The 10,779-nt window shown below is 52.9% G+C and overlaps 1 protein-coding gene across 1 annotated transcript; it reads left to right on the top strand.

Moving 5' to 3' along the window:
• Nucleotides 1-2,658: 2,658 nt before the first annotated feature.
• Nucleotides 2,659-8,978, top strand: WAS (WASP actin nucleation promoting factor). The gene is made up of 12 exons (XM_035004201.1): nt 2,659-2,853; nt 3,176-3,316; nt 4,206-4,292; nt 4,401-4,503; nt 4,616-4,657; nt 4,749-4,802; nt 5,468-5,642; nt 6,674-6,716; nt 6,918-7,071; nt 7,268-7,671; nt 7,943-8,057; nt 8,688-8,978. The coding sequence occupies exons 1-12, from the start codon at nt 2,722-2,724 to the stop codon at nt 8,741-8,743; spliced, it is 1,506 nt and encodes a 501-aa protein (XP_034860092.1). The 5' UTR covers nt 2,659-2,721; the 3' UTR covers nt 8,744-8,978.
• The last annotated feature ends 1,801 nt before the right edge of the window (nt 8,979-10,779 follow it).

Here is a 10,779-nt window from a genome sequence, read left to right on the forward strand (position 1 = left end):
AGTGGGGAGAGGATCAGAGGGAGAAGCAGACTCCCCGCTGAGCAGGGAGCCTGATGCGGGACTCGTTCCAGGACTCCGGCATCATGACCTGAGCTGAAGGCAGTTGCTCAACCAGCTAAGCCACCCAGGCGCCCAGAACTTTTAAATGTTAATGCAAATGTAGCAGAGGCTTAAGGCCCCCTGGTATAGACTTAAGGGAGACAGATCTAGGGGCAGAGAAAGAAGGAAGAGGAAGGTGGAGAACAAAAGGCAGAGAAAGAGCAGAAGAATTTTGTCTCTGCCCCCATGTGACACTTGACAGATTAGGAATCACTTCTCACATATTTGGCCTCCGCTCCACCATTCACGAGCCGGGTGATCTTGGGCAAGTTAGCTTACTTCCCTGGGCCTCGACTTCCCTATCAGTAAAATGGGGATAAGAGTAGCGTTTACCTCATGGGGTCATCTGTGAAGGTGAAACGAGTTAATAAATGTAAGGCACTTAGAAAAAGTTCAGAAAACACTAAATCAAATTAGACACTAATCCCTCATTGATTCCTTCAGTAAACGTTTATTGAGCGTCTAGTTTGTGCCAGATCCTGGAGATAGGCTTGGCACCCGGCAGGAGCACAATGAGCAGTGTTAAAATGAATGAATGCAATGGCTTTTTTTTTTTTTAAAGATTTTATTTATTTATTTGAGAGAGAGACAGCGAGAGAGGGAACACAAGCAGGGGGAGTGGGAGAGGGAGAAGCATGTTTCCCGCAGAGCAGGGAGCCCGATGCGGGGCTCGATCCCAGGACCCTGGGATCATGACCTGAGCCGAAGGCAGCCGCTTAACGACTGAGCCACCCAGGTGCCCCACCAATGGCTTTTTTTTTTTTAATTTTTATTTATTTGTCAGAGAGAGAGAGCACAAGCAGGCGAAGCAGCAGGCAGAGGGAGAAGCAGGCTCCCCGCTGAGCAAGGAGCCCCATATGGGGCTCGATCCCAGGACGCTGGGATCCTGACCTGAGCCGAAGGCAGATGCTCAACTGACTGAGCCACCCAGGTGTCCCTGCAATGGCTTTTTAAGGAACAATGCAGGGCCTTGCCTCACGAACAGGCTGGAAGGCGCTCCAGGCCCAGAGGTACGAAATTGCCTGGTGGGTTGTGGGTTCCAGAAGCTGAGTTGTGAGTTGTGCTGTATGTGGCCAAGAGCTTCATGTCCCCAAACGGTAAACTGAGGCCCAGGGAGGCGTGAGGACTGAGCTAGCATCCACTTGGGAGAAGAGCCTGGCATAATCTGGTCCAGTCAGAGATAAGCAAACCCTACAAGTCCCCCCTGATTCCTGTCCCGAGTGTATGCGTGCCCGAGTGGACCGGGAGATGTGCAAGGGAGCAAACACAGCAGTGTAGCTCCTAACAGCCAAAGCCAGAACAGCCTAACATCCGTTAGCAGGAGAATACAGCTAAACAAATCACACCAACAACTGGACTACTGTTCAGCAGTGAACAGGAGCAGCCACGGTTAGAGGCAGATGCAGATCTTACCAGAGAGCAGGCACAGAGCACAGTGATGGAAAGTGTGCACTCTGGACCCAGCCGGCCTGGCGTGGGATCCGGGCCCTGCCACTTGCTGGCTGGGAGCTACCGGGAAAACCAGCGTGCCTCCGTTCCCTCACTTCCCACGAGCAAATGGACCCAGTAAGGGTGTCTGTCCCGTAGGCTGTTAGGAGGATTTAAATGGGTCAATATTTACAGAGGTCAGAACACCGCGGGGCACATACATTCAGTGGCTTACATCAACATTGGGTAAACGTAGTGCATTGTGTGGGGGAGAAAAAGCAAGACTCTGAAGAATCCAGACTTTTATTTTATTTTTTAAGATTGTATTTATTTATTTGACACAGAGAGAGAGATAGAGAGAGCACAATCGGGGAGAGGGAGAAGCAGGCTCCCTGCTGAGCAAGGAGCCCGACGACACGGCGCCAGGACCCTGGGACCATGACCTTAGCTGCAGGCAGCTGCTTAACAGACTGAGCCACCCAGGCGCCTCAAGAATCCAGACTTTTAAAGGTTCAAAAGCAACGGGGGATTAAACAAAATGGGGGATTAAACTAGACGTTGCCTAGGCAGTCATATGCTGTGAAGGGATGAGAAGCAGAAAGTGATTTGGGAACTGCGGGGAGGCAGGGGGAAGGGATGGGGAAGGGAGCTGGGGGTCCGTGCATGGTGGGGGGTCCACGGGGGGGGGGGGGGATCCCAGGCACTCAATGTTATTAGAGGAAAAGTTTTAACACGGTAACCCTTCCGCACGAGGGGCCTTGGGCCTCAGGCCCAGAGCAGCTGGGTGCTTTGGGGAGGAAGGAGGCCGCTCAGCCCCGGGACTGCCCTCCACCATAGCGTCCTCCAGCAGAAGTGCAGCAGTGGCCTAGCTCTTGCTCCCAGCCAATCAGAGGGAGGAGGATCTGAGCCAGTTCGAGGGAAATGGGCCTCGGGGAGTAAGAAAGAGGGAGGAAGACATGAGCTGGCCCCAAAGATGGGTCTTAACCAGCCAAATGGAGGAGGGCCCCATTCTGAGGGAGGAGGGTCCAAGCCTGTCTGAGGGAGGGAGGAGGAGGCCGGGCCCACCCAGGGGCCCCTGGAGGACTTGTTTCCCTTGTGGTTTTTTGTACTTCCTGTTCCCCTGTGCACTGCGGAAGTTCCTCTTCTTACCCTGCACCCAGAGCCTGACCGGAGAGGACAAGGGCGGGAGGCACCATGAGTGGGGGCCCTGTGGGAGGCAGGTCTGGGGGTCGCGGAGGACCAGGGGTTCAGCAGAACATACCCTCCACACTCCTCCAGGACCATGAGAACCAGCGACTCTTCGAGATGCTGGGTCGGAAATGCTGGGTGAGCTGGGGATCTCCTGGCCCTCCCTGTCTCCCTCCCTTTCCTCCTCTTCCTCTCCTCCTCTTCTGCCTCCTCATCATCCCCATCATTCTCCTTTCCTCCTCTTTCTTCCCCTCCTCCCCTCTTCCTTCCCTTCTCCATCATCTCCTCTCCTAAAACCCACTTACCCCCATTCACCAATCCCAGGAAGATCTTGATTGCGATGTCTGTCTACTTTCCCTCTGGCTTCGGCTCTTCCTTTGGAGCCAGGACAGCCGCAGACAAGGAAGAACTAGACCCTCTGGCTAACCAGATTCCCCTGAGCCCTGCTCTTCCCTCCCAGACACTGGCCACCGCCGTTGTTCAGCTGTACCTGGCATTACCTCCTGGAGCTGAGCACTGGACCAAGGAGCACTGTGGGGCTGTGTGCTTCGTGAAGGATAACCCCCAGAAGTCCTACTTCATCCGTCTTTATGGCCTTCAGGTGACCCCCATCCCCCCGCTGGACGTGCAAACCAGTTTTCAACCCGCAAACCCAGATCTGTGTCTAAAGCCCCAAGGCCTTGGACAGAGCAGTGAACCCCTGAGCCCCAGAACCAAAGACTTCATCTCTAGATGGATGAATGGGTGAATGGGTAAATGGGAAGTGGGAGGGTCAAACTCTGGTTTGGCTTTCTTTGTCTTTGATGACTGACCCCAGAATCCCCATGTCAAGATTTATAACCCCCCAACTATTAGTATAGCTCCTAAATCTAATCTGTTTCATGAACTCAAAAAAAAAAAAAAAAAAATGAGCATTGTATTTTTACCTGAACCTCAAATCTGTTCTAAACTCAAACTTTTGAGTTCCAGAAATCCCCCTGTCAAAACTCCTGGACCCTAAATGTTTGCCTAGCTCCTAAGTCATAGCTTTGCCTCACAAACATCAAATTGCATATACCTTGACTGAATCCCCCACCCCCAAAACTTTCAAGTCTGTGTGTCTGAACCTCAAATCTCAACTCCAACTCCCAGTACTGGAGCCCTACCTGCCCAGATGAAGGCCCCCCATAAAGGAAGGATGTAAGATGGAGTCTATGAATGGGCTCAGTTTCCTAGGACTGGAGTCCTAAACCCTCATATTCAAGCCCCCAAGTCCCACATCTGGGGCCCTGAATCCCAAATCCAAATCTCTGACTGCAATGTCTAACTCCCATATGGTACCCCAACCCTCCACACCTGACATCTAGACCCCTAACTCTGATGATAAGCTGGAAGTCTCCAATCTGATCCTGGGGCCCCAAATTAGGACACCATTCTCCTTGCCCGGATAACAGAGGCCTGCCACCCAGGACATGCCTCCCTGCTAATGTGCCCCCTCCTCACCTCTCCAGGCTGGCCGGCTGCTCTGGGAACAGGAGCTGTACTCACAGTTGGTCTATTCCACTCCCACCCCCTTCTTCCACACTTTTGCTGGAGATGTGAGTGACCCCTCAACCCCTGGGCCTCAGGTGGGGTATGGGGAGGAGATGGGAAAGGTGTGTGTGGGGGGGGCGCCTGGAAGGCTATTGAGCCCAAGATGTGTGCAGGCCTGCCAAGCAGGGCTGAACTTTGCAGATGAGGGCGAGGCCCAGGCCTTCCGGGCCCTGGTGCAGGAGAAGATCCAAAAAAGGAATCAGAGGCAAAGTGGAGGTGAGGAGGCCTTCGGGGAGGAAAGGAGGTTGGGCAGAAGTGTGTGCAAGAGTGGGGAGCTGGAGAAGCCCCTCTTATGGTTCTGGTTCCCAGTCCACCTGTCTCTCCACAGATAGACGCCAGCTACCCCCACCACCAGCACCAGCCAATGAAGGTGAGTCTTCAAGTTCAAGGAGGTACTAAGGGGCTAGCCCAGGAATCTATGGCAGGGTTGTAATAGCTCTCTACCCATTCCATCTTTCCAGAGAGAAGAGGAGGTATCCCACCCCTGCCCCCACACCCAGGCGGAGACCAAGGGGGTGAGTGCTGATTCTTCCCTGTGTCTCTGGGTGGACAGGTGGGTGGGGGAGTAGATGGATAGATGGGTGAGGAGTGGGTGGATGGACGAGTAGTTGGGGAGTGCAGAGATAAGTGGGCAAATGGGTGGGTGGATGGGTGGGTGGATAGATAGCTCAGTGGAGGATGAATTGATGGGAAGATGAAAATGTAGATATATAGATGTATAGGTGGGTGTACAGATATATAGGTGAATGAGGATGTGGATATATGGATGAATGGATGGATGGGTGATTGACTCAGTTAATGAATGAGGGAATGAATTGAACAGCAAGTAAATGAATAAGTGACATAGCATTTCAATCAGTGAAGAAAGCAATGATTGACTGACTGACTGAATGAATGATTTAACAAATTAATTGGTTACTGAGCCATGAATGAATGAATCAATAATTAAGTGAAAAGCATGAGTGGATGAATAAATAAATGAATTGGTGAAGGTAAGAATGGTTTGTGGAACCCCCCCATCCACTTCTCCATAAACCCTAATTGGACCCCTCACCTACACCCTCCATGACCATCAAACACACACACACAGATTCCCCCAACACTCGCCCTATCTCTTGCCCCTATGCTTTGGTTGGTAGGTAAGTAGGTCAGTGGCTCAATCACCCTATTCTCCCCACAGGCCCAGCATCTGGCCAACTGTCCCTGGGGCTAGTAACAGTGGACATCCAGAACCCCGACATCACGAGTTCACGATACCGTGGGCTCCCAGCACCTGGGCCTGGCCCAACTGATAAGAAACGCTCAGGGAAGAAGAAGATCAGCAAGGCTGATATTGGTGCACCAAGTGGATTCAAGTGAGAACCTTTCCCCACTAGTCCCACAGATCCCTGTTGGGGGGGTGGGCAGATGAAAAGATGGGCAGGAAGAGAGCTGGGTGGATGGAAGGATGGAAGATGGATGGGTGGGTGGGTAGGTAGATGAGTGAGTAGGTGGCTGGGTGCAAGGCCAGGACTAAGGAGAGGCAAGTGAGGCACTAATGTTGCAAAATTTACAGAGGCAGCTATTCTAAGGGTCATGCAACTGCAGTTCATGACTCTGAGAGGGAGGGCCTCCTTAACTTTTGCGCCCTAGGCACCTCACTTGCTTCCCCTTAGTCCCACCCTGGGTGGGCTGGTGGGTGGGTAGATGAATGGCTGGATGAATGAATGAATGAATGAATGAATGAATGAATGAATGAATGGGTTGGTCGGGGAATGAGTGGATAGGTGGTTGGATGGATGGGTGAATGGGTAAATGGGAAGTGGGAGGGTAGATGGATGGGTGAGTGGATGAGTGTCTGGACAGATGGATGGATATCTGGTTGGTTCACCGAGAAGGTGGATGGGGATGGATAGGTGGCCAGATGCGTGGATGAACGGACAGTTCAATGGATAAATAGAAGTGTGTGGTTGAATAGGTAGACAAAAGAGTGGATGGATTGAAAGGTGGGCACATGGGTAGATGGATGGGTAGATGGACAAGCATGTGTGAAGACAGGTTGGCAGAGAAGCGGGTAAATAGATGTATGTGGGCAGATGAGTAGAAAGACAAATATACAATAGATGGGTGGTCTGACAGGTGAATGCAAATGGCTAGGTGGACAAATGGATGGGTGTATGGATGGTAGAAAAAGGGATGTTTGGACAGATGGGCAGTACAAACCATGGACCCCTTCTAATTCCATAACTACTGCTCTCATTCAGTCACTCATTCATTCACTTAGGTCTCATCCAGTAATTCTGGCCCCTCAGAGTCTCTCTGGGCAGGGGAGGGCAAGAGGGCTTCACTAGGAAGGGAGGGAAGGAAGGGCAGTGGGGCTTCACTGGGATCTCCTCACCTCCCCCAGACATGTCAGCCACGTGGGGTGGGACCCCCAGAATGGATTTGACGTGAGTAATTCCAAAGACCCCTTGACCCACTTAACTACCTGCCTACCCTTCCGTGGTCCACTGGCTCAGACCTACCCCCAGACCCCACCCTTTCTACACTCAGATCCCCCCTCTGGGGTGGACCCAATGATAATCCGTGCCCCTCCCCTATCCACCTTATTCCCCCACCACTGCCCTTGCCGCCTTTTTCCTCCTGGGCAGGTAAACAACCTGGACCCGGACCTGCGGAGTCTGTTCTCCAGGGCAGGAATCAGTGAGGCCCAGCTCACGGATGCCGAGACCTCCAAACTTATCTACGATTTCATTGAGGACCAGGGCGGGCTGGAGGCTGTGCGGCAGGAGATGAGGCGCCAGGGTGAGCACCCCCCTTCTTTTCCAGCCCTAGGAGCTGGTTCCTAAGAGATACACTGCAGTCTGTCAGTCCTCATGGGTACCCTTACACTGCTTGAATCAGGAGTTGGTCAGTTGGGGTGCCCATGTTACAAATGAGCAAAATCAAGGCTCTGAAGAGAACTGTAACAATAGCTCTGTGTTATTTCCCCCCCCCACAGAGCCGCTTCCACCACCCCCGCCGCCATCCAGAGGAGGAAACCAGGCCCCCCGGCCCCCTACAATCGGGAGCAACAAGGGTCGCTCTGGTCCACTGCCCCCTGTACCTTTGGGAGGTGCTCCACCCCCACCAACTCCCCGGGCACCCCCACCCCCAGGCCGAGGGGGCCCTCCACCACCACCCCCTCCAGCCACTGTACGTTCTGGACCACTGCTCCCTCCGCCCCCTGGAGCTGGAGGGCCCCCCGTGCCTCCACCACCACCACCACCACCCCCACCACCCAGCTCTGGGGATGGGCCAGTCCCTCCCCCACCTACTGCTCTGGGGCCTGTGGGGGGCCCGGCCCCTGGTGGAGGTCGGGGGGCACTTTTGGATCAAATCCGGCAGGGAATTCAGCTGAACAAGGTGAAGACGGGCGAGATGGAGGATTGGGGGGGGGGGCTCTGGGACTCGGGGGTGCTGGGCAAGTCAGGATCTTGGGGCCCAGGGCTGAAACTCGCAGAGGCCCCAGGCTTTTGGGTTTCAGTGACAGGGCTGGGAGGCCGGTGGGGAGAGGTAGGTTGGGAACCCTGAAGGGGAATGGAGTGTATGGGAGGGGAAATGATGAGGAAGGGGCAGGGAGGAGTGCTCCTGTCGCGGGCCTTGAACCCTCTGTGCTGGACCCCGCTTGCTGCAGACGCCCGGGGCCCCAGAGAGCTCAGCGCTGCAGCCTCCCCCTCAGAGCTCAGAAGGGCTGGTGGGAGCCTTGATGCACGTGATGCAGAAGAGAAGCAGAGCCATCCACTCCTCAGGTGAGAGCCCGCCCTTTGCCAGGACGGCCAGCCCGCTTCCCAGTGAAGACACCCCCACCGGCTACCACCAATAGTAACAGTCACTCCATCATGACTCTCATGTCAATCTCCTTTTTGACAGTGTTAACACTGTCATCATGGAACAATAATAGAATTCACTCTATCTTTGCCGATAACATTAACATTAATCCCAGGGTAGGTCCACAAGATTAGTAAGAATCCATTACACGACAATATTTTAACAAGCCTCATCTTTTGACAGTGCGATCATCAATAACCCATTATGGGTCAACAGTATTAACATTAGCCTGCTATGAAATAGTAATATTGTAATGTACTCCACCTTCGCTGTAATACTTAAATTCGCCCCATTAAGAAAGAAACCCAGCATTAACCCTTGTGTGACACCACATTTTTGACAGTGATATTAACTTCCATTCCAACTCCAGCCCACACCGTCACTCTCCCTCCTCTGAGGGGCCCCTTCTTCATTCAACTGCATGGGCCCCCAGGGGACCTCAGCCCCCCGGAACCCTGAGTCTTGACCTCTCAGACCCCAGGAACTTCACCCCACCCCTGGCCTTTGAACCCTTCTGCCCATCCTGAATCCCACTTTCTCTCTCCCTCCAGACGAAGGGGAGGACCAGGCCGGCGAAGAGGATGAGGACGATGAGTGGGACGACTGAGTCACCCTCGCCACCTGTTCTGAGCCCCCTCCCCTGGCAGCCGCGGCTCGCTGCCCTCTGCTCCCGGCCTCCAGGGCCCTCAGGCCCCATTTCTTCCCCACCGACCCTTCCAAAGCTGGTCCCCAACATTCACCCTAGCAGGAGCCAGGGCCCCTTTTTATACAGAATTTCTCGGTTCTCCTCACATAAGGATTTTGAGACCAAAATAAAATAACTATCTTTTTGTTTCTCTAAATCTCAGTTGGTTTATATTCCAAATATAGAAATTTGGGGTCCTGTAGCCCCAAAGTCTCTTTTATTCATCTATCCCATTTCATTAATTTATTTATTCACTCATTTGTTCCCTCATTTATTTCTTTGTTCCCTTCTGCCCTTTATTTTTTTTTCAAAGATTTTATTTATTTATTTGACAGAGAGAGACACAGCGAGAGAGGGAACACAAGCAGGGGGGGTGGGAGAGGGAGAAGCAGGCTTCCCGCGGAGCAGGGAGCCCGATGCGGGGCTCAATCCCAGGACCCTGGGATCATGACCTGAGCCGAAGGCAGACGCTTAACGACTGAGCCACCCAGGCGCCCCTCTGCCCTTCTTTCTTCCCACAAACATTTGTTGCTGGGCACTATTCTCAGGGCTGGAGCTAAAGCCGTGGGAAGAAAACCTACTGACGCCAACATTCTAGTGGAGGAGACAGATATGAAACCAGGAATCAAATAGAAATGAAAGATAGTTACAGATGGTGACAAGGGCTGTGATATGCTGAGGGGGAATGGCCTTCAGATGGAACATCCAGGGAAGGCCACCAGGACGCTGTGACAGTCGTGCAGAACCTAAAGAGAGAGGAGTCAACCAGTAAATCTTTGGGGGGAGGGCATTCCAGGCAGAAGGAGCAGCTTATGCGAAGGCCCTGAAGTGGGGGAAAAGTTTGGTGTGAGGTTAAACATGGTGAATTTGCAGGAGTTATTCGTTCAGTTATTTGCTTAGTTATTTTTTTTTAAGGTCCAATCGGCACAATATTAGATCAAGAGAATACTCAATGGTCAGATTTACTCTCCCATGCACACAACTCACACACCAGGATCCTGATGGGCAGGACCCCTCTCTCCATTTTAAAATTTGGTTCTGCCTAGTTCTCAGCGCAAACCAAGTCCTGGCCAGTGGCAGTGGAAGAGGCAAAGACTCAAACAGATCGGCTCTAGAACCTGGGCAAGATGCCCCACCTCTGAGCCTCAGTTTCTTTATCTATACAAGGGCGGTAACAATATGTAACTGATTTGCAACTGAGATCCCATTGGGTTCCCCCTCCTCTTCTAGGAATTACTCACCAGAAAAAAAGGAGCAACGCAAAACTGTCCCTGGTGTTTATTTATTTTTTTTAAGATTTTATTTATTTATTTGACAGCGAGAGAGGGAACACAAGCAGGGGGAGTGGGAGAGGGAGAAGCAGGCTTCCCGCCGAGCAGGGAGCCCGATGCGGGGCTCGATCCCAGGACCCTGGGATCATGACCTGAGCCAAAGGCAGATGCCTAACAACTGAGTCACCCAGGCGCCCCTGTCCCTGGTGTTTAAAGCTATTTCCAAGGGAGTGATTAGAAGCTCTTGCACATCAGAGCCCTAGCAGAGGTGTCTACTCCTTTCCATTTCTGAAATCTGGTGGATTCAAGACCTCAGGTATCCTACCTTTAGAGGAGGAGGAGGGGAGTGGGGAGAAAGATAACAGTGAGGAGGAATCCAGAGAGGACAGGCTTCATCCATCTGCAAGACCAGTGGAAGAATTTCAAATGATCTGAGGTGCAGGCTGGGGGTCAGAGGAGGGAGCAAAGGAAAGCCAGGGCCAGGGTAGAGGTGTGGGAGGTGGGAGCTGGCTTTGCTCTTAAGAATTCCCCTGTAGGGGCGCCTTGGTGGCTCAGTCGTTAAGCAACTGCCTTCGGCTTGGGTCATGATCTCAGGGTCCTGGGATCGAGCCCCTCATCAGGCTCCCTGCTCCGCGGGAAGCCTGCTTCTCCCTCTCCCACTCCCCCTGCTTCTCCCTCTCCCACTCC

This window comes from Mirounga leonina, unplaced genomic scaffold (genome assembly GCF_011800145.1).
Source record: "Mirounga leonina isolate KUSES-001 unplaced genomic scaffold, KU_Mleo_1.0 Mir_101609, whole genome shotgun sequence".
Classification (NCBI taxonomy): domain Eukaryota; kingdom Metazoa; phylum Chordata; class Mammalia; order Carnivora; family Phocidae; genus Mirounga; species Mirounga leonina.

Excerpts from the sequence above, each read along its gene's own strand:
- WAS (XM_035004201.1), top strand. The coding sequence starts at position 2,722 with ATGAGTGGGGGCCCTGTGGGAGGCAGGTCTGGGGGTCGCGGAGGACCA. Across the intron at positions 4,658-4,748 it reads ACCAGCACCAGCCAATGAAG|AGAGAAGAGGAGGTATCCCA; the intron begins GTGAGTCTTCAA and ends CCATCTTTCCAG. Across the intron at positions 7,072-7,267 it reads GCAGGAGATGAGGCGCCAGG|AGCCGCTTCCACCACCCCCG; the intron begins GTGAGCACCCCC and ends CCCCCCCCACAG.